At 42.4% G+C, this 22,925-nt stretch overlaps 1 protein-coding gene across 2 annotated transcripts in view; it reads left to right on the top strand.

Moving 5' to 3' along the window:
* The first annotated feature begins 2,342 nt into the window (after positions 1-2,342).
* pdgfra (platelet-derived growth factor receptor, alpha polypeptide) overlaps positions 2,343-22,925 on the top strand; it is a 47,412-nt gene continuing 26,829 nt past the window's right edge. The window contains exons 1-4 of one of the 2 annotated variants that reach the window (XM_067987405.1): positions 2,343-2,696; positions 17,156-17,231; positions 19,234-19,548; positions 22,094-22,360. In XM_067987405.1, the coding sequence (XP_067843506.1) occupies positions 17,171-17,231; positions 19,234-19,548; positions 22,094-22,360 (643 nt within the window). In that variant the 5' untranslated portion in view covers positions 2,343-2,696; positions 17,156-17,170. Of the gene's footprint in view, positions 2,697-3,247; positions 3,511-17,155; positions 17,232-19,233; positions 19,549-22,093; positions 22,361-22,925 lie in introns of those variants that run through there. The other variant, XM_067987416.1, reaches the window with a different exon arrangement.

Here is a 22,925-nt window from a genome sequence, read left to right as displayed (position 1 = left end):
CATCTGCGTCCTCTATCTAAAGTGTATCTGAACACATCTGGATTGATCGCGTATACAATAATTCAGTTTTTCTTTCCCTTTAATCTATGAAGAAAACAATCCCATCCAGTCTGGGCTAATGCTAATGCTATGCTAGCACTTTTGTGCAAGGATACAAAAAAAATCTCATTCACAGTAACACAAAAGCGGAAGTATAACTCGGGAGCTGGATAGACACATTATGACAGGAACAGCGTTGGTTCTACACCGTTCTGCTGTGTTCATGCCTACTTGAGTCCAGATGCACAGCAGCAGGTGAGAGGGCTCCTCTGCATCAGGACATGGGGAACCTCACCATGGGACAAATGTTTTCCCCAAAAGTCAAATGCTTTTCCTGCCAACTCTTGGCTTCATCCACTTCAACCGATAGTGAGTATCTTCCTGGGGGGAGGGGATCAATCGTGTCTCTCTAGTATTGAATTGGCTTCAAGATTACATGTCTAGTGATGAGAAGTTGAAACTGGATCCTCCCTGGTAGACTCGGGTAATCTGATACCCGAGCCAGGCAGGCCTGCAATATCCAAGGCACTGATGGTGATTGACCACCTAGCCAGGCTTATTGCCGAGACCTGGAGAGGTAGACTGGTCAATGGAGCTGGCATTCTTACAACCTGGCTCCAGACAACCTTGCAGGTCAGTGCACGGAAGGGTATGATTCTAGGTCGACAGAAATTGCTGGTAAGTTGCATTGTTTTAGCAATTCAGCAGCAGACCCCACCCCCCCCCCCCAACTCCACTTTGCACAAAGTTTGCTCTGCGCTTGGTGGTCATCCATGTATGCATCAAGTCGATGGTCGGTACGTTTCCAGGGAGCCAGCAGCGTCTTTCAGAATGCAGCAAGTTCACTGGAAGCACAGTATGACTCCGTCTATCCAAAGGCGCACACTGAAACACTGGACAAATCCCTGACTTGTAAATGCAGTATAGCTGCACTCTAACCAGAATGGATCATTATCATTAATCAATTGCTTATAAGTTAAAATAATTGGTCGTTAAAAAGGCAGCTATAAATAAAATAACTTATTTTTTAAAAGTTATTTTCCTAGTATGAAGGTAGTTTTAAAAAACTGAAACAAGGGTGTAAGAGCCGCTCACGTATATACAAAGGGGGTGAAAAATAGACGAGCCCCAGAGAAAGAGGGCAAGAAAACATAAAGTAGATAGGAGGCAGAAAGGGTAAAAACAGGCAGGTAGAGGAAAGAACGAGAGGAGGAGGAGGATGAGAGACAAAGATACAGACGAAAAAAAAGAGCGCTTCTCCCGCTTGAAAGCCCAGCCTGTCGATGGGGACATGTACAGTTACTAACACCATCCCTTTATAAAATGCTCATGTTTACACCAAAAACATTCAAATGTCGTCCCCGATAATGACGATGCTCTCGACTGGTTATTTCGGGGTAATACGGTATCTGTTAGCATCCAAAAACAAGAGGCTGCTCAGATTGGCCTCGCCGTTGCCTCCAATGATTTCCTGAAGCACATGTGGAAGTAATAGTTCGCCTGTACATTCATAGCGCTGAAGATATATTACTGCAGCTAGCGGCTGGAGGCAAGATGAGAAACAGCACAGAGCAAAAAACCCCAGGAGAACCATCAAACCCTCTCCTTCCAACAGAGACCCAGAGCTGGCACGTACTTTGCACACCCGTTTACAACCCCAGCGCTTATTTCAATGTTTCCACCCCCACACACACTCCACCAGTCCTTGCGAGATTTTCTGCCCCAGCGATGATCTGTCGGTAATGAAGGGGGACAGGGACTGTGCCTGTGAGGCAAACAAACATTTCAAAACGATCTTGTTATGCATCCTGTTGGGGGTTTTCTGTGCAAAGGGACGAGGCAGTCGTCAGTATCACCTCGAAGCTAGGCAATAACCCCCTAGAACAGAGTAAGGGCGCCTCCTTCTCTCACCGATAGATGCTGATTTATGTCATTACTCAAAACGATCAATTTACAACATAGTAAAACAATTATACTCAGTGTTGTAGAATGCGTTCTGCTTTTCTATGACCCTTTTAAAAAAAACCTTTTTTCTCTCTGCAAAATGTTTACGGTTGACAACGTTCAGAAAAATAACATTTTATGCAACCCCCTAAAAAACGCCCATTTCCCCTCAACCTCAATCGTTTTTATTTTAGTTAAACTAAAGTCACAAATGCAAATTCTTAACGAGTAAGTTTGTACTGATAATTTGCCCCGATAAATTCCATCTTGAGATGGAAATCCATTCATAAAGAGCAGGATTCAGAGGGCGCATTATCAGAAGAGGGGGCAAAAAAGAATTTTCCTCCATATGAAACTTTTCTCAAAAAACACATATGGCAATTTTCTGAGCAAGACAGCCCTGTATGTGACTGTGCCCTGCGTGGATAAGAGTTTAGGAGGCCCAACCTCCACAGCCTGAAGCCAGCAGGACTCCAGGCGCTGACTGAGAGCTGCCGACTCTTATTCTGAAGCGACCACAGGGGCTTCATTTCCTGACAGTTATTTACTTAAAGCAGATGATTAGTTTTTTTGGAAGGATGGACTGCAACATTGAATCAATTACAAGCCGCCGTTCTTTGCGCCCATTAACGATCTGAGCACGGCTCCAGCGTTAAACGTATATGCTGCCCCTCGTTGTAATAGGAGTTTGTGGATTTACCACTTTACGCAAGGTAAGGGGAAACGAGACCTAGATTTATTAAGGCGAAGGTACTTTGTTTTTATCGCCTTGTGTAACCGATTTCGTAAAGAAACCTCGCGTTCCAGAGGAGCAACGGGGAATCCAGATTGCAACCAGACCTGCCTTGCCGCCGTTGCACTTATTTCGCTGCTGCTTTCTCCCAGTCTGCATGTATACACACATCCGAACACTTGTAGAATTGTTTTGACTTTATTCTTTGATAGTTTTTTTTAGCTCGTTGTATTAATATCGCTGACTATTCTCAGAAGATTGTTGTCTTTGGCAAAAAAAATGTGTCCGTGAAAACGGTGCATTTCTTTGACTTCGATGAGGGTTTGAGGTTTGAAGTTAAATGCTTGTCTGGGATTGTAGTAGGTTTGTGTTGTATTGCTATTGAGTGAGTAAAGTAAGCGGTTCTCTGGACCGTGTTGTGTCACGTCAGCCCGCCCGCTGCATTTTACTTGGACAGACCTTTCGATGATGGCTCCATTGCGCAAATTCTGTAATGACAAACACATTGGCGGTGAATGTGGAAGCCATCCGTTGCCTGCATCAGGGATTTAAGGAATTTCGAACGGGATACAGGCCTTTTTTCATGGGAATACACTGCTGTCCTGGGATCGAGGGTGGCGGAGGGAGAGCTTAGGATTGTTCAGGAGCTCTGCCATGCGGATGAATCACGTAAACAGGAAGGAAAGGAGAAGTGTGCCAGGGAAGTTGGACAGTCTGTGAAGTAGACGATACGGAGAGGCTTCAGCGAAACGTTCGCTGGGGTGAAAAGAAAAAGTAGCAGAGAGGTAATCGAGGTAGGAATGAAGCACAATTATTTATTTCAGTTGTGACTCTTCCTTTGTCTTTTCACTTTCTACCAGTTTCTCTCCTCATCACTTTCGCTCTGTTCACTCTTATATCCCACGCTCCATAGCTTTAACTTTTAATTCCCTCCCCTTCATAAAGCCCTTTCCCCATATCCATGTGTCTGATCAGTAAAGCGTTGAACTTTTCTCCCGTTCCGCTGTTTCCTCTTTCGCCCAGTTGCAGCCTTTTCCCACCCGCTCCCATCTCTCCCCCCCCCTCTCTCTCTCTGTCTCTTTCCCCCACCCCCTCTCTGTAATACATCTGCAGTCTATTATAAGTTTCGCTGCTTTTCCAGTTCTGGGTTTTTCTAAAACGCATTTGATTTCTCATTTCCCCAGCTCCGCTCACCAAGCCCCACCGCTCCCCTTTTCCTTTCTGTGTTCTTCTCGGTGCAATCTCTCCCTTTCCTGTCATTCCCTCCCTCTCCACATTTTGCCAGATTTTCACACAGGAGATTGAAAAGCAGCAGACGGGCGATCGAGCAACCATTTGGCCCGGAGCTGTCACAGCTCTTTATTCAAGTGCCAAAACCCAGCGGGAAGATCGAAACAGTCGGGGTTGTGCTCAGTGGCACTGAAACGGTTAATGTGAACCAAGGCGATTAGAGAAATCGCACAGAGAGCGGGCATCCGTCCTCTGTCGGTAGCTGGCACTTTAAGGAGCAGCACCGTGCTGCTTTATTTAGATATGTAAAGTCTGAAACAATGGAGCTCCTGTAAGACTATCTTTTGATAAAGCAATTTCTGTCACAGGGAAATCCCTTCTGTTTGTCTCAGTTTAATCCCTTTATTTGACAATCTTGAGGCGACTGTTTTAAAGTATTATAAACCTTTCTTTTATTGTAGTGATCGTGTCGTCACGTAGGTTCATTCTGCGCGAAGAATTGTATCTTTTATTAACTCTGCCTGTATTCAGAAAAAAATGTAACACGGACTCAAACCAGCGAGTGATACTGGCCACTTTGCTCAGATGCTGAGATGTTAATACCAGAACGGAGAGTTTCTCCTCGACGTATTCAAGTTGCCAGCTCAAATAAGCAAATGAGGGCTTTCTTTAAACAGGTCCTCCCTTCATTTGTAACACGAGAGAGGTGCGCTGTGCTCCTCGCAGCTTCTAAGGGATTGAATGTAGGATTTTGCAAAAAGGGTCGCGAATCCTGGCGGTTATGTGGCTCTGTCCTTGTCAGTCTGGCATCTGCTCCCCCTTTTGATGGACTCCAGAAGTTGAACATTAAAGGCGGTTCGCAGAGTCTGATAAAGAAATACTCTACAGGAATAGTTTCTGACTTTTACTATAGCAGGCAGTGTAATGTTTCACACAGACCCCAAGCAGTCTTCAAAAACAGTTGGGTTTAAACTATGCACAGATAGTGCGAAACCCATTGCTCAGGTAAACTCACTTTCGCTTTGACAACCTTTGGCGGACAAGAGTCGAATGGGGTGGGAGATTGATCTTTTCACTACAAATCAATTATTGGGTTCCAAATCATAAACCCCAACCTGTACAGGCTGGAACTGACAAAATGTACAACTGAGTGGCATCAACCGCATAGTCCTGCAAGGTTAATGCTTGTAGGTGTCTGGTTGGTGGATTCCTTTATAGCACGGAAAAAATAAAGTGCTCACAAAGTTGTTCGTTGTCTTACTCCAAAGAGCACTTAGTTTGAAATTAGGATTTTGGATAAATAATAATTTCAATCTTGAATATATCACTTTCTCTTCATCTCACATTTCGCAACCATTAAAGAGGTTTAAAAGTGTCACAACAATAAGACAAATGGCGGCCTCCCGGAGATATACAATGATACATATGCATCTATTACTCCCCCTATATACTCAGAGTCGAATTGCAGGCGGGATTTAACAAAAGGTAAATCATTCATGTCGTTGCACTGCCCCTCTTGTTCCCCACTGACTGGGAATAAAGGACAATAACTGGTTTTCAGGAAGTGACATTTCCGGGGCAATAGAATTGAAATGTATTGCTGCCAGCGACGTCCATCGAAGATCATTGTTGTCTGTGTCATGTCACAATGAGATGGTTCCTCTCTAAAGGCATTGGATGTATCGGGGGAGTGATAGACACGGGCTTTATTTACACATATGGACATTCAAACACATGTATCGGGTTATTCGGATTCGGTGCCCTCAATGCACTGGCGAGTTATAACAGACCAGCCAGAGAATATAACAAAACAAACACTGACTGCAATTTTATGACAATAGATGACACAATATTGGCAGACGGATTACTGAAGTGACCTTGCCAGTGCAGTAATACCCCGTATACAGGCCTTCTATACATGTACCCCATGTGCATCAGTTTATTCCACGGAAGATATAGGAAACACGAATATAAACGTTCTGACGAAAGGTCTTCGACCTGAAACGTTAACTCTGTTTCTTTCTCCACAGATGCTGCCTGACTTGCTGAGCTTTTCCAGCATTTTCTGTTTTTATTTCAGATTTCCAGCATCCGTAGTATTTTGCTTTTTAATGTAAACGTTACTTAGATTTAATGGAAACTTTAGAATCTTGTGTGCTTCATGGGGCTTCGCTCGAATGATGTTTGAGAATTATATGTTCTCAGATGTATCAGAGAGCCAGGCGTTGGTTTGACGAAGTAACGCAGGCATCTTTATGGTAATCCCATAGCGCCACGGTCTCCGAAAGGGGTCAGTGTTTGTAAACAATCATGCTTATTATGTGCTTACCGCTTTTAGTTTTACTTATAATCTAACATAGCCTTCATTTAACAAACGCAGTATATCTTTAAACTAAAATAGCCATTTATATTTTCTCTCTGAGCCTGTGTTTTAGAGTGGGAAAAGGCTCCTATTTATCCCAAACTAAATTGCAGGATTAAAATCCTGGGAAAGTTTAAACACCAGCGCCTGATTTAAATTTAGTCCATAAATCTGGCAGTTCCGTTCGCTGTAAGACTACTCGGTTTCTCAGAAATAAATGTTTACAGTTTCTGCTCGTTCGGTCGCTTTGCAGTTGCACCTACAGGCGAATCACTCGTGTATTAGGAATACCCCTTTCCTATGCAATCGAATTTCCAAGAAAGGATTGTTTTGTTTTTACTCTTCCCTGCAATGGTTTCCTGTCATAAATCATCTGTTACAGAGGATGAAACTGAAAAATCGCTTTAAAAAAAAATTGTTTATTTTGTCTGAAAAATGTCAAAACCAGGTTGATCTGATTGGTTAAATAAACCACGAAACGCTTAAACAAATTAATTAGAATATTCGAATTTGTTTAAAGTAAATGCATTTTACTTATAGAGTCGAGTTGCTCTTTAATGTGTTAACTTTAACATATTTTCAATGTAAAGATTTCACTTTTGAACCAGTTTTTTTTTCTGGTTCGGTGTAATTTAGATTAGTTTGGATGACAATCACGTTGACGAATTGTTTCCCCTTCAGAGGCAAATACCATAGGCTGTGAATACAGTTTGTAAAAGTGCAAAATTACACAGTTGAAAGTAAATATACACTGCAAAATAAAGTTAGAGTAGGATGTTGTGTCTGTGCAAGGAGCTTTGTGCGTCTACTACCAATGTAAATGATAGGGTGGGGGTGGGTTTTACACTAACTGTTCAGGCAACACCCTGCTGCAGGCTACTATTCAGTGGAGACACAGCTCCCCCTTGTGGACAATCTCCGGTAGTAGGAAAATCTACACTTAACCCCTTCTTTACCGGCTTTTCCAGCAAAGTTCGCAAATAGACTGCTTATTGCTGCGGAAAGCACGCGAGAACACAATTTATAAGCTCATAGACAAAGAAATCCATTAAATGGTGATGCTATCATTATTATTTTTATTATTTAAATGAATCAATCCGTAAGTAACTGGGCTAGTTCTAAATTTAGAATAATGTGACTGAAAAATCCAGCTGCTGAAAGTGTTAAGAAATCGATATCTCGCCTTAGCCCCAAACTCCAATTTGCAGTCGAGTTCTGGCTGGCGAAATTAAAGCATATTTACTGAACGTGTAGTATCTCTGTAACCTCCTCCAGCCCTACAACCCTCCTAGATCTATGCACTCCTTCAACTCTTGCCTCTTGCGCATTCCCGATTTTAATCGCTCCATCATTGGCGGCTGTGCCGTCAGCTGCCCTCCCGAAACCCTTAATCCCTCCCGAAACCTTTCTGCCTCTCTGCCTTTCCTCCTTTAAGACGCTCCTTAAAACCTACCTCTTTGACCAAGCTTTTGGTTCTCTGCTCTAATACTTCCTTTTGTGACTCTGTGACAAATTGTGTTTGATTACGCTCCTGTGAAGCCCCTTGGGATGTTTTGCTACCTTAAAGGCGCTATATATAAATACAAGTTGTTGTAAAGAAATTGCGATTTGGGTAAGCATATTTTATCAAGATTTTTTCCTCTGTGAGATTACAGCAGATGCATTCAATCCAGCAGTGTTTTGAACTATAGAACTCCAGCCATTGCACAACACTAGGACGTTTGTTTTCGTTACTAAGCAGGATATGCTTTAAAATATTTGTGCTGAAATTATTGGATGGAACCAATCTCCCATCGCTATCTCCGAATACAAATCCACAAATCTGAATTCGGATTTATTTCCAAAAAACACAGCATAAAGTAACCAAAACAACAGAATATCTTCTGAATTGATTATTTTCCCGCGTTTAACCGCGAGGTGCTGTCACCCAGATGAGATTTTGACCATGAAGGTGTATGTGCACAGTCGCTGTTTTCTCGTGCAGTCGAGTATTGTGAAATAAATCTGTGTTGAAATATACCAATACACAGGCTGGGTGGAAAGCCCCCGTGTTTTAGTGGTGTAAACGCACTGCCCAGTGTGTTACTGAACTGTACAGTTGAGAATCTCAACTTCAGGCCCTGATCTATGTCAGTAGCTGGTTTAGACGGATCGTAGCGACACGCACTCGGCAACCTCCACCGGGGGGGCGGGGGGTTTGGTCAAAACGCGTTTCTTCCTGCTTGTAAGTATTTAATGGGACGTGCATTTATTTGGTTATGATATCCCGCCCTCCCCAAGAGTGAATAACGTTCGAACATTGGCTGCCAAGATTTGTACAGTGAAGTATGGCAGGTTGGGAGTGGCATTAGAGGTCCAGGCTACTGGTGTACATAGCATCATGATCCAAACAGAAGGGGGAGGGTGGAGGATAGAAATTGATCTGAAGACAGAACGATTGCACAAGAGAACAGCGGCTGTGCACATACTCATTCAATAGCTCTGGTTTGGGAGAAAAGGTGAAAAAAGTATTCTGCAGTGAAGTGGGTTATGGGATTAGGCTTTATGCAATTAAATGGGAGAATCTAAACATTCCGCATATCAGTACTCAGGATCGTATACAACAGTCAATTGTCAATTTCATTTGCATGTGTGCTTTAAGATCAAAGTGAGGGAGGAAGTAGTGTTGTGGAAGATACACACTTAGGCCCTGGAGACAGTGGTTGTGTTTTAATATTCTGCAATGCCTGTGAGTGCTCTATCAGAGTGTCAGTATATTGGACAGTTGTGTCAGTTGTAGCAGGGTTTCAATGAATAGAGATTTTCCTTCCATTCACGGATCATCTGCTAAATGATTGTGGATGCACTTATAATTCTAAATATTCGCCAATACAGAAATAAATAGAATCGTAGATTTTTTTTTGGGGGGGGGGGGAAATTCGTATTTTTGATGTAATCTAAAGAGTCATAGCAGGTAATCAAGAGAAGAGAATGAGGTGAAAATTCACATCCCCCTTGACACCGGGGGAGGGCGTTCGTCTGTCAGCATCTCTAATGAAATGGAAACGTGTTTTAAATGGTTACGATTTTGCGAGAAAATCCGACCAGAGGAAATCTCAATGAAGTCATTTAGATTTCTTTATGGGTAAGTTCTAGAACAATTCATCCCCACAACTCAATAGGATACAGTTTTCTCAATTCGTCTGCGGATATTATATCCAAAATTCGTGTTATGAAGAAAGGTCCACCAAAATCACAGAATTAAGCTCTGAAATTCCCTCCCTAAACATCTCTCATCATTTAAGACGCTCCTTAAAACTACCCATTTGACCAAGCTTTTGGTCACCTGCCCTAATATCTCCTATGTCTCTCGGTGTCAAATGTTGTCTGCTAACACTCCTGTGAAGCGTTTTACTGTGTTAAAGGCGTTGATTTGTAGTATATTATCTGAATAACCTAACACACAATCTTATATTTCCAACGTATTCTAATTTCTAACCTTATGTGGTGAAAGCTTTGACAGTTTTCAGCAAGGTGACTACATTTGAATGACTTTTAAAAAAAAATGAGGCTGGTTAATTCACTGTTCACAGTGTCCATACAATATTTATTTGTTCATCAGAGACACTGACAGGAGAAGAGAAAGAGTTACAAGGACCTGAGGGCTATTGGATTGATCAGCGCTCAACAGATTTTGCTGAGTTTATTCCCTGAGATGTTTCAGTCACTATCACGGCTTTTCCAATCCAGTAGGAGACGCATTTTTTTATTTTGTTGGGGGGGGGGGTGGGGGGTTACGGGGGTGGAGGGGGTTTGAGATTGAGTGGGGGGCATCTTTCTTTCCAACCACTTAAAGTCTTTCCCCTCCGAAAGACCACCTGGCTGAGCCCGGGGAAACTCGCCCTCTGCAGGAAGCCGCTGTGAATGGAGATCACGCCTGGAATCTGAACTTTATAAATACAAATCCTATCCTTTCCTTTTCCTTTGCTCCGAGTCTCTCGCTCCTTTTGCTGTGATTTCATAGTAGTGTACTGTAATATATCACAATTAACAACAGAGGGAATAACTCTCCAATATACTGTATGTTTGCATGCGCAGAGGTGGAGGGGAGTACGTGTGTGTATGGGGCGGAGGGGTGCTATTCCTTTACTGCAGCTTTCACATCTAGGCTATCAATCAATCAACATAAAAAAACAAAACTCATAGCATATACATTTAATTCAATCTATGAACATTATGTACTGTAGCAATATGAAGGCTGAAATAATGATTGGTAAAAATAGCTTTAGGGAACTTATTTCTTAATGCCGCTATTGAGTAAGGTGGTGCATCTTTTAACAGGGAGTATGGAATGGTATTTCTGAACTCTGAGGTTTTAACAAAATTCTTCAGCAACTATCAGTGCAATAAAGTGAAATACTTCCTAAAGTCGCTTTGTTTGTTTAAAGACTATTAATTAGTAGTTTCCTCTCCTCTCCCTCCTTACCAAACACAGCTCCATTTTCAGACTTTACTTTCTCTTTCCATTAACGGATAATTAAGGGGACACCATTCTTCAAATGATCAAAAAAGGAATCTATTGTGCTACACATTGGATAGCACTGTACAAAGATGATGTATTTAGGAATGGTGTGAGTTTAAACATCAAGGTTACCAAACACTCCAGTAAAAAATCATTATTGTATAAATGTTTACATTTGAATTTCTGTAACTAATAAGTTAATGGAATGATCCTAAAATGTAAGTGTTTTTATACATCCGTGCGTGTGCACACACATGCTCCTCCACATTGGTTGTACACATATACACCCTTCCACCCCATGTGCACACTTATGCGCTCCCACCTCTGCGCGCCCATTGACACATCCCTTCATCACATGTATATAAACACATGTGCGCATGCACCTCTGCGCATGCACACAACATATAGGTGTTTATATATTGCACTTTATGGGGTGCTAGGGTTGTTGGTTCCTGATACAAGGTGGTCTTACGCAGCCAATGGCAAGCCCAGAGTAAATTGTTGGGTTTCCTGAGGCTAGACGCCAGAAAGACCAGGTCAAAAAGTGCTGGGGAATCCAAAAAGTTTATCCTGGGCTTTCTGCCAGCTGTGTGAAACCTGCAAGTCAGAAAGCAACAGCCCTATCACCGCACCAAGTGCAATGTAAAAGCAGCTTTTGTCATCTTCAGGCTTCTTCTTAATATCTGTTCTTCTGCATTCAATTTGGGATGCAGGGCAACCCAATGTCATCAAAGGTGCAGTTTAGCCATTTCCATTACATGACACTAAACTTCCAGTGTAAATCTGGACGCAGAACCCTGGCCTGATTCTGGAGTGGTGGAATAAGAGTCCCTGGAGATGGTAGTCGTACACTGCGGCAGATTGACACCGCATGGAGTGTGAGTCCAGTAGTGTCAAACCAGGTTTACAAAGTGTACAGGGGAGTCCGTTGGACCTTATGGACTATTTGTAAATCTACACAACCTTAATTTAAAATGTTTAGAGATCAGGGAATCTCCCCTCCCCTTCCCTTCCATAAACATTTAAATTTCTAACCGTTGGAAGATGAGCTGTGCATGTGAGCTCCCTCCTGAACATGACAGTTAAAGTTCGAGCCAAGCAAGGTTGGCGCAAAGCAGCTTCTGCTCGCATTGTCCTAAAGTTGTAGCGTGAATCCAGAGTCAGGGGCCACCTGACTGCACGGGACAGCGGAGTGAGAGACTTGAGAGTCCGTATCTCACGCCGCTTTGACACCACATGACGTGTAACTCCAGTGCAACGTCAAATCTACCTGGAGTTAATTTAAATGTTTTGAGAATGGCCAGACACTGGTGTGTAAACGCACTATAAAGCACCCTAACAGTACATGCCAACCAGTGTTGTCTGGCAGTCAAGACGAATGTAGGTTAATTTGTTTTGTGCAGCTTTGTTTGGCGTTTACAGTCTATTCCTTCAGTGCTGCAATATTTCATACGGTTTCCACCGAGCCCCATGAAGCTGCAATTAACATGGCCACTGAGTCTTTTACCATTGTTTGTATAAACCTGCATTAGTGTCTGGGGAGTGCAGGCTGTACCATCAGCGACCATCAGGAACTGCGACTCCCCAAGGTCCATTCTTACACCACGGACTGAGCTCAAAGTGAGTCGCTCGCAAGTTCGCTTGAAGTTTGAAAGCCTCAGTCACACGGGGATGGCCAAGACTCGGTGTGTGCAGATGGCGATGAGTTCGGCTGCGATGTCACGATGCATGGTACACGAAACTGTTTTAACTTTTATAAATATCTTAAACTTTACCCTGAGGCGAGACAATAAATTAGGGAGTGATTTTAAAATATATTTAATTATTTTTTTCTCTTCTTGGCGCTGCTAAACTTTGCCGTTTAGGACGCCAACAGTAGAAAACCACGTCAAAACTGCCTCCTGAAACCAATGTTAGACCGTTAGTTCTGATCTTGCTTCCCTCTCTGCCATCTTCCCCGTTTACACCCCATCTTCAGTCGCGGGGAATCGGGAAGGGCTTTCCACTACACTAAAGATGATTCGTGATGCGCCCTTAGTTTCTTCCTCCCATTGATGGAGGTCACATTCCATCTCCAAATTCAAGAACTCCCAACACAAGCTCGCTAATCGAGGGCAGGTGAATTTGAATGGACTTCACATTGTAGTTTGCACTGTGCCTAAGAGACACAGACTCTGCAGTAGTTAACCCTCAGCCAACTATTTACATGTGCATTCCCTCCCTCATAAGGTCAGAAATAGGGATGTTCGCTGATGATTGCACAGTGTTCAGTTCCATTCGCAACCCCTCAGATAATGAAGCAGTCCGTGTGGGCATGCAGCAAGATCTGGACAACATCCAGGCTTGGGCTGATAAGTGGCAAGTAACACTCACGCCAGACAAGTGCCAGGCAATGACCATCTCCAACAAGAGAGAATCTAACCACCTCCCCTTGACATTCAATGGTATTACCATCGCTGAATCCCCCACCATCAACCTCCTGGGAATCACCATTGACCAGAAACTTAACTGGACCAGCCACATAAATACTGTGGCTACAAGAGCTGGTCAGGGGCTGGGTATTCTGCGGCGAGTGACTCACCTCTTGACTCACCAAAGCCTTTCCACCAACTACAAGGCACAAGTCAGGAGTGTGATGGAATACTCTCCACTTGCCTGGATGATTGCAGCTCCAACAACACTCAAGAAGCTCGACACCATCCAGGACAAAGCAGCCCACTTGATTGGCACCCCATCCACCACCCTAAACATTCACTCCCTTCACCACCGGTGCACTGTGGCTGCAGTGTGTACCATCTACAGAATGCACTGCAGCAACTCGCCAAGGCTTCTTCAACAGCACCTCCCAAACCCGCAACTTCTACCACCTAGAAGGACAAGGGCAGCAGGCACATGGGAACACCACCACCTGCACATTCCCCTCCAAGTCACACACCATCGCGACTTGGAAATATATCACCGTTCCTTCATTGTCGCTGGGTCAAAATCCTGGAACTCCCTTCCTAACAGCACTGTGGGAGAACCGTCACCACACGGACTGCAGCGGTTCAAGAAGACGGCTCACCACCACCTTCTCAAGGGCAATTAGGGATGGGCAATAAATGCTGAGCATCCCATGAATGAATAAAAAAATGACTTAATCTGCTTATTCTTATTGAAATGTAAACAATTCTTCATTATTACCAAATTGAAGATTTAATTTGAATCCACTATGGGGGTTTCTATCCTACAATGACACCAGAAACAGACTATTATCCAACATGCAGCTGATTATCATTAGAAAGAAAAGAAAAACCCTTAACCAAATATTAATATGGAATGAAAGGTTTTAATTCCTCCATGATCATCAAATGGTTCGAAGATAAGAACACACTAAGATCATCGCTGGTAAGAACGAAAGCCCAGAAAGACATGACTATAACCATCAGGATCAGAATGAACGAACCGAAAGGTGTCCGCCTCCTTCCCCTAATGGCACCCTGACAAGTCCACTCACTGACTATTAACATTTGCTGTGGATTTTTTTTACATCGATAACGGTTTTCCTTCCAATCTTCGACCCATATAGCTTCACTTTACCCTGGAGTGTTGGGCCTTTGTCTAGACCGTTGCTCAGATTCAGCTTGCAGTATGTGTAATGCTGCATATGTCAAATCTCAACCGGGTAAAGTTACACCAATGGAAATACTGACGGTGCCCTTCAGCCCTGCAGTCGGCTTTCAACCAACTGATTCAAGCCAGCATTGACATCACAGTCTGCAAATGGCTGGAGACTTGCGGTTGGAGGAAGATTTTATACTGAAGTAAAAAGCCTACAGAAAAGAAGGACGTACTGCAAAAACAACTTTGTGTTGTCATCTGTTTTTATGTGCTGCACTCTGAGATACTTTTTCTCTTCAGCATTTCTCATTAGCAGAGTTGAGCTGATGTTATCCTGCCAGGACAGAGAGAGAGAGAAAGTACAGCGGTAAAATGTGGAAATTACCTGGTAGAGTAAAATGTAATCCGACCAGGCGGGAGATTCCCCGCGGAATGCTGAGGAATAACAGTCCAGGTCTGAAATACTGCGCTGGCGTCCAGTAGGAATGTGGGTGTTCTTGGCAATGTAGGTGGGGGTGTGGGTGTGAGAAAAAGAACGAGACACCTTGTGAAAGCGATCAATGGACACATCTGAGTTTATTTAATTTTCAAACCGTGGCCGCATAAGGTATACATCCTTTGCCAGCTGCAATGTTCAAAATCCTCACGGCACAGCTCCCATGAGTTGGATTGCTTGGAATGGGCAGATTTCCCTCTGATTTTTTTGGCAGTGATGCTAACAGCATCAAAACCACACTGCTCCGTACCAGTCCGATCAGATCATTGGGTGAAGGAAAAGTCCAGTTCAGATGAGCCCTAGCCTGATGATGGGAAGACAAGGCGGCGGCCAAAAACAAAGGCACCAAAGGACACCGCTCTAAAACGGCCAAGTGGCGTCCAAATAATTCTCTCATCCCCCAGGAGGCACTGCAAGTTTAGATGGCTGAAGATTTTCATATCTTTCAGGTCTAGTCGTTATAATAGTAAATTCGCAGTGCTTGGGAATGATTGGTCCAGAAATTGCTGGAGCGGGGCATCTCAGTGCTGTGAATTGCACTTTTTACCTCACGCTTCAGATCGTATTATATTTGCGCGGCAAATTGCTAGAAGTCCAAGTTGATAACGGTGCAGGGAGGTCAACAGTGCTTGGATCGGACCAAAGGTCTATCTCCTTAACCAATTAAATTTAAGGCTGGAGAAAGAAACAGAGCGAATAAGGGAGAAGGAATTGGGGGAATTAGAGTCAAAACAGATACAGAACTAGAAGTAAAGAGAGGGAAAGAAAGAAAGATGGAAAAAGAGACAGAAAGGAAAAATAAGAAAAAAATAAAATGGTAAATAACTTAAAATGTGAAAAACCTCTAGGAACAAGTTACTTACCTGCGGGAGTGAGTCTCCACAGCTTAATTGTTCCCTTTCTGGGCCTCCATGAGTGGCATGTCAGGACCGTGAATCATGTAATTAACAGTGACATGAATTACCAGCCCTAAATGGCTGTGATGAGATTAATTCATATTAACGGCGTAAATTCAGCAATTTCATGCCACACAATGGGGAGGCTCACAGTGAGGTGGTAAATTTTTCAGTTTTGGCGAGGCTAACGGCAGAGCGGCGCAAATCATCCAGCAATTTGTGGTGAATCAGAACTCATGGCGTATCTCTTCCTTGCCACAAATTGCTGGGTTTTTTACGCACTAATGATGGCGGTCACCGTGAACTCGCTGTTATTTTTGTCGCAATTTCTGGGCCATCGAGTTTAGGGAGTAGCAGGAGGGAGCATAGTATAGGGCAGGAATGTCAACTTAGTACTTCATGGCAAATTTTAAAAAAACACATAAATACAGTGACACTACAGTAAATAATGTATTTATAGCACTAGCATTATGCTTGCTCGGTCAACTGACCTGGTTGAACTGAATCTTGTTCGATCAGGTCTGATTGAGGTCTGTTTAGTTTGGTTCATTGTAAACAATTTTACAACACCAAGTTATAGTCCAGCAATTTTATTTTAAATTCACAAAATAAAATTGCTGGACTATAACTTGGTGTTGTAAAATTGTTTACAATTGTCAACCCCAGTCCATCACCGGCATCTCCACATCATAGTTTGGTTCAGTTTTGAGTTCCTTGTAAAATGGCAGGTTTCTCAAGAAGTTCAATCTCAAGTCAGCTGAAAAGATAAAGAGCCATGGTTTCTACTTGGATTATTGGCTCTGGTATGGCCAAGTGCAGTGATTCAGGTTCCAAAGTGCTGGGGGTTAGTTCTGGTCAAACTGATTGAGGTCAGGGCCCTCGTCAGCTAACAGGGTGCTATGGAGGCGGAAGGCTGAGATAACCCCACAGGTTTCTATCATAAAGTGTCAGCTGAAAAGATTCATTTTAAATTTATAATGCTGTATATTATAAAGGACGGTAAGGGGAAGCAACTGAACTATAGCAGCTTTTTCATTAACGGTATTCTCTGAATATGCTGATCTACAAATCAAAATGCTATTTAAACTAGAATTGATCTAACTGCCTGAAATACAACACTATGTAATTCTATATGCACACAACATGTACCATTTTCTAAAAATCAGTAACGATATCAAGTAAGTGGCTGTGATTCAAATGGTAGTGACAAGGTATCAGGTAACTCATGCTGCAGGCTCTTGCTGGGTGAGTGTTACAAGGAAATAACATATCTTGTACATAATAATAAACTATAGAAAATCTACCAATGTTTCTGGAATAATGTATAGACTGTCTTTTTTCTCTTTTTCTTCAGTAATTTTCCACAAACATGGGCATATTCTGGAGGATATTCCTGATGGTGGATTGCTTCTTCCTGGGAGTCTTTAAAGGTAACCATCTCAGTATGTTGTTCTAAGCGAAAATTCAAAAAATGCATTTCTGGTAGTGCAATTCAATTACAAATATTAAACTGATGTAAAATCTTAATATGAAACAGATAAATATGCTCCCCATCCATGTGTTATGGCCTAGGCAGGAATTAAAATCTCCAAGGAGGATGAGCTTGTCCTCCTTTGGGACAAAGGAGGTGGTCTAGTGCAGGATGTCATAACATTTTTCCTTCTTGTCATTGCTTGTTTGGTAGATGGGTAGGCACTAAGAATTGTAGGATTGAATTTCAGGAATCATGAGACCATCACCATGAGTCAGTGATTGATCTCTCTGGGCAGGCTTTCCCAACTGGTCATAAATGGTGGACAAATACAATGTCAAACTCACCCTGTCCTTGCTGTCTTCCCTTTCCAAAAGCAAGTATATCTAGCATTTGCCTCAGGTAGCTGACCTTCATCAAGTAGCCTAGGCTTTTCTGCCAGATCCACCACATAGGTTTATGTACTAAAGGATGGACATTCCTTTGTATTCATTAATGGCTGAATCACCAGTTACCCTTACCTAATTTTGTCTGTTAACTGAGGCAGGTCACCCAAGTGTGACTGCCAATGCATAGGCAACTACGAGGAATGAAAGATGGGGTTGTATGGAGCATGGAGAGTAATGGAAGAGAGTCCATAGAGTAGCTGTATTCTTCATGTTGCTCTAGACATTATATCATGTTACATCGAAACTACAGCACAGAAGCAGGCCATTCAGCCCAACTGGTCTATGCTGCCGTTTATGCTCCACTCGAGCCTCTTCCCTCCCTACTTCATCTAACCCTATCAGCATACCCTTCTATTTCTTTCTCCCCATGTGCTTATCTACCATCCCCTTACATGCAACTATGCTATTTGCCTCAACTACTCCTTATGGTAGCGTGTTCCACATTCTTACCACTCTTTGGGTAAAGAAGTTGCTCCTGAATTCCCTATTGGATTTGTTAGTGACTATTTTATATTTATGACCTCTAGTTTTGGACTCACCCACAAGTGGAAACATTTTCTCTACATCTACCCTATCAAACCCTTTCATTATCTTAAAGACCTCTACCAGGTCACGCCCCAGCCATTTTTTCCAGAGAAGAGAGCCTCAGCCTGTTCAGTCTTTCCTGATAAGTCCTTACTTGGCATTCAGCTCTTATCAGAATAATATATACAACAATAAGAACAACGGATCCGATTTTCTGAATGCATGCTTCGGGACTGGAGCTTCACCTACCGGGAATGCATGTTTGGAAATAGTGGGCATGTGCCTCATGATTTTTCATCAATTTAGACTGAAAATCATGGGGAATGTGCCTAAAAAATTACCGATATGTGCTCCTGGTGGGTGAGGTTTTGCACCTGGAACATTCATTTGTCCATCATGTGTTTTCATAGCCTGTATTGGTTCCAAAATTCCATTTTTATTATTTACTTTATGTTGATGGCAAGGTGAGTTTTTTTTAAACTCAGAATTAAAATTTTTTATAAACACTTTTTACTGATCTGGTGGCATAAAGTATTGGTTTACTTCTAGGTTGTGGTGTAGTAAGATATTCAATGTGTGCCTTAGTGATCTTCCAATTTCAGCCAGGTCATCAGGGGAGGAGCCAGGTGGATGCGAGGCACTTGCCTGCCCATGGTGGGGAAGAATTCTTGGAAGTGCTCTCCTGAACCACCTAACAGAATGTTGCAGAAATGGATTGGCAAAGTTCTGGTGTCGGGAAACTCGCCCATCCCCTCAGCAGGTGAATGGTTTACGGGAGGGCCCAGTACCAAAGGATGGGATGAAAAATGAATTTGGGAGCAATGTAAATAATTACTCCTTGTTTGAACATTCCAATGTTTACTCTGCATTTCATTCTGCTTGTGGTGACATTGAAGTAATCAACCCTGACACAAAGGATAATTGAGCACAGCAGAGTATCCTTTTAGTTCTATGAATAATGATCATATTTCTTTTGCTTGCTTTTAGGGCCCCAATTGGCCAAATGCCAAAATTTACCAGATGTTTACCCCAACAAAGCAGAAATAAGAGTTGATCTCCATACATCGTTCAGCCTGAAGTGCTCTGGGGAGAAAGAAGTGGATTGGGAGTTGCCGTTTTACGAATCTTATGAGAATGTCAATAGAAAAGATGAAAACAACAACAGCGGAGACTTTGTGAAAACACTTGAGTTCCACGACGCAACAGGAATCTATACTGGCATGTATACCTGCTATTATCCACAGCCCCAGCTCGATGACAATGACGAGATTGAGGGCCGGGACATCTATGTTTTCGTTCCAGGTGCGTGCATGTGTAAGGGAACAGCTCAAATTTGTACATAAGAAATTATCAGGTTTAACAGCCAGTGGCTTTATTAGCTGCCTTTTCTCAAAACCCTCCCATGCTATTTTTCTCCCCATATCTTGTGAAAGCCCTAACTGCTGCTGTGGTAAACTTGCAGGGGCACTACTCTTTGCTACCACAGCCACGTGGTCATTTTTCAAGTGTGAGCCTGTACAGTAAGTGTTGGCAGCCTATCAATCCTTGAGAAGATTGCAGCTGAACTCTATCATGACCGCACCTCATGACCATAAGCACACGCTTTCCATCAAGACTCATTGGATAGCAATCAGGAAAAAGGAATTTAGCTTATTTTCTTTTCTCCTTCCCTAGCCTGGGCACAGACCCTAATTAGAACACCCTGGCTGAGATCAGCTAACTCATGCGCAAATTGAACCTGGGGCTTCCAAAGACTATATGGCTGAGTTCCACATTTGGCGCTGCATTGACCAACTGAGCTGTCAAGGAGCTACTGCTACCTATCTTTTACCTTGGATATGCTGGGTGCCTGACTACCTTTTTTGGATTTAGGTTCAGACTCCATAAAAGTTTATCTCAGAAACTTGTGCTAGCTGTACTGATTCCGGTACAATAAATATATCTTTTTCTCAGCAATTTTCTCCTCCCTTCCTCTCCTGAAGGTGTTGACCCTTTTCTGGGGTACAGATTAACATATACTGTTACCTCACTTTTGTGCGAGCCTTGCTGATGAGTATTGGGAGGCTATTCAACTATAGCAGACCAGGACCAGAAAAAGGCAATGACAACATAAACATGTGCCAAGGATACCCCAGGAAGGATGTCACCAAAATTAATTGGGAAAGTCATGATCTAGCACAAACTTCATGAAGTTTGAATCTTTCAAGATTTTGCAGTAAAGACTGAAATAAGAATACAATTTTATGGGGGTGGTGGGGGGGGAGCATGTTGAGACATCACTATTGGTGGCATTACCATTGCATGGGTTTCCTGTTTTCACCACCTTTAACATCAGAGTAAAGTAAAAGTGAGCATAGGGTTTCTTTATTGGCTAGGCTGGTGCACCTGGAATGTCATATATATATTTTCACTAATAACTTGCAGTGATGTATTTAAATTATTTACCAACAGTCATCCTCAATCCCTTATCATCTATATCTCAGCAGGCGTCCCCTCCTCCTGCCATCAATGGTGGTAATGGGTAGTCACCAGTGTACCATCAATGCTTCCAACTCCTGCGACCACCCTTAGTTTGCCAACTCTGTCCCCCATGCCTGGTCACCTACTCCCAATTCTTCCTGGCTTCCATGGACTCTCGTCCTGCCATTGATGCCTCCCAGCTTTCATCATTAATGTTTCTCACAGCTGCCTTGCACTGCCAATATGCCCCCTGGTTACAACAACCCCCTCCCCACCCCATCACATGCTTACTGAAGCTGCTTGTGAATTTTCATTGACACTGCTGCAAAAATCCAGCAGAGTTCTAAAAAATAAAAACAAGCAATCTGATCCCTTCAGTATCCTGCCAGGCAGGGTAGGTTAAAATTACTTATTTAGGCTTTTAAAAAATGTCACATTCCAATTGAGTGGTTATATATTGTAGGATCACATGTCTGTTAGTTATGAAATGCAAGCTTCGGTTCAAAAGTCCAACAGTAGTTTCAGAAGGACAGAAGGGTCAGAGGTGTTCTAATTTATTCCAAAGATTTATTTATAAAAGCAAAAAATTCTTCTAATTATATTGTTGAATTCTCCTCAGCTAGTTTATGCAATAGCTGTGACCCCTGCATCTGGAAGGCGAGAACATTGAGTTGGAGGCTTTCCATGATGCTCTGTGCTTAGCTGGTAGGAGAAAAAATATGAGTGACAAGTTGGATGACATCACTTTTTCCTTTGCTCCAAGCTGCACCTCCCTTCTGCAAATTGGCTGAGAGCAGCTGAAAGTCATTCAAACCAAGAGAAATTAGTTGATGTGATGACCTTTTAGTTGCCAAGCACTCAGCAGTTTGAATTAGATGGCTTTCTGTAACCATAGTTCTAACTAAAGTCACTGAAGTGTCTTTTTGTTCTAGTGTGACACTGGTACAAGGTTTTATAATCCAAAGTTCATTCTGGAGTTGAATAATGCTAGACTCACTTCAGGAAAAGTTCTGTAGTGGAAACAAGGTACAGCATAATAGCTCTTATTGAAAACATGCTGGACATTGGGTCCAAATTCTTGTTTTAACTGAAAGAGTACAATAGTATATAAGTGACAGATGTAGAGTGTAAACAGTGTAAGATGCCAGTGTGAAATGAAAATACTCTCCGTTATAAACTCATTCAGTTTAAAGGTTTTTTGATGCAGGTTATTGGAGATGCTTTGTGATATCCTGCAAAGTATGTCACATATACATTTAGACTTTATACATCCATTTTAAATTGGCATTTTTCAAACATCGTGTTGAACTGGAGTTAATTGTTAAATACATTGGTTTTTTCACAGTGTTGAACCGGAGTTAATTGATAAACATATTGTTTCTTTCAGATCCCGACTATCCTTTTGTCCCACCAACGAATTTTGAAAATATAGTAATGGCAGCAGAGGGTGAGGCTGCAGAAATCCCATGTCGTGTATCCAATCCAGATGTCCATGTCACCCTGAGTAATGTTGATACTAAGAGCATGATCTCTGCCAAATATAATAATAAAGAAGGATTCATGGGCCTCTTCGAAGAGGGGACGTACATCTGCATCGCAACAATCAATGGTGTGGAGCACAGATCAGAAGAGTACATTGTTAATACATTTAAAGGTGAAGCAACTCGAAGTTACTGTCTTTCATTTGATCAATGCTAGCTGTGATGTACTGAATCATACTTTCTGGGATTAAGTTTATTTGTCATTAATTCAAAATAAAGCAATTCTATAGACAAAAACGCTGTGAAAGGTTTTTGATATTGAAAATGAATGCTTCTTTTTTTAAAAATAAGTTAAACTTTCTTACTTGTTTCAAACATCTTTTTCTTTTTAATGTAAATGATATCAGTGTTGAGGAAGTATTGAACCCACCTAGCCCAGACATAGTAGACAGATACAGCATGAGCTCCCTGTACTATGTCCAACAATATGTCCTAACCCAAGCCTCAGAAGAGCGCTGTCTGCTGTATTAGCGTCAATTTTCTCCCACACCACCCATCTATTTAGCCTCTCTGAGTGAGATTGCCAATTGAGTGCCAAATTATGGGCAGTGATGCCCAGTCTGATTAGGAACTGAATGGAGACTGCCTAAATCAATTTCACATTAGTCCCTTACAATGAACAAATAGAAGAGATTTTCATTCTATTGGACTGGAGTTATTTTAAATCTAGGTTGCATG

The sequence above is a fragment of the Heptranchias perlo genome, chromosome 1 (genome assembly GCF_035084215.1).
Source record: "Heptranchias perlo isolate sHepPer1 chromosome 1, sHepPer1.hap1, whole genome shotgun sequence".
NCBI classification, from domain to species: domain Eukaryota; kingdom Metazoa; phylum Chordata; class Chondrichthyes; order Hexanchiformes; family Hexanchidae; genus Heptranchias; species Heptranchias perlo.
The sequence above is the reverse complement of the archived record's forward strand: the minus strand, read 5'-3'. Positions and strand labels throughout refer to the sequence as shown.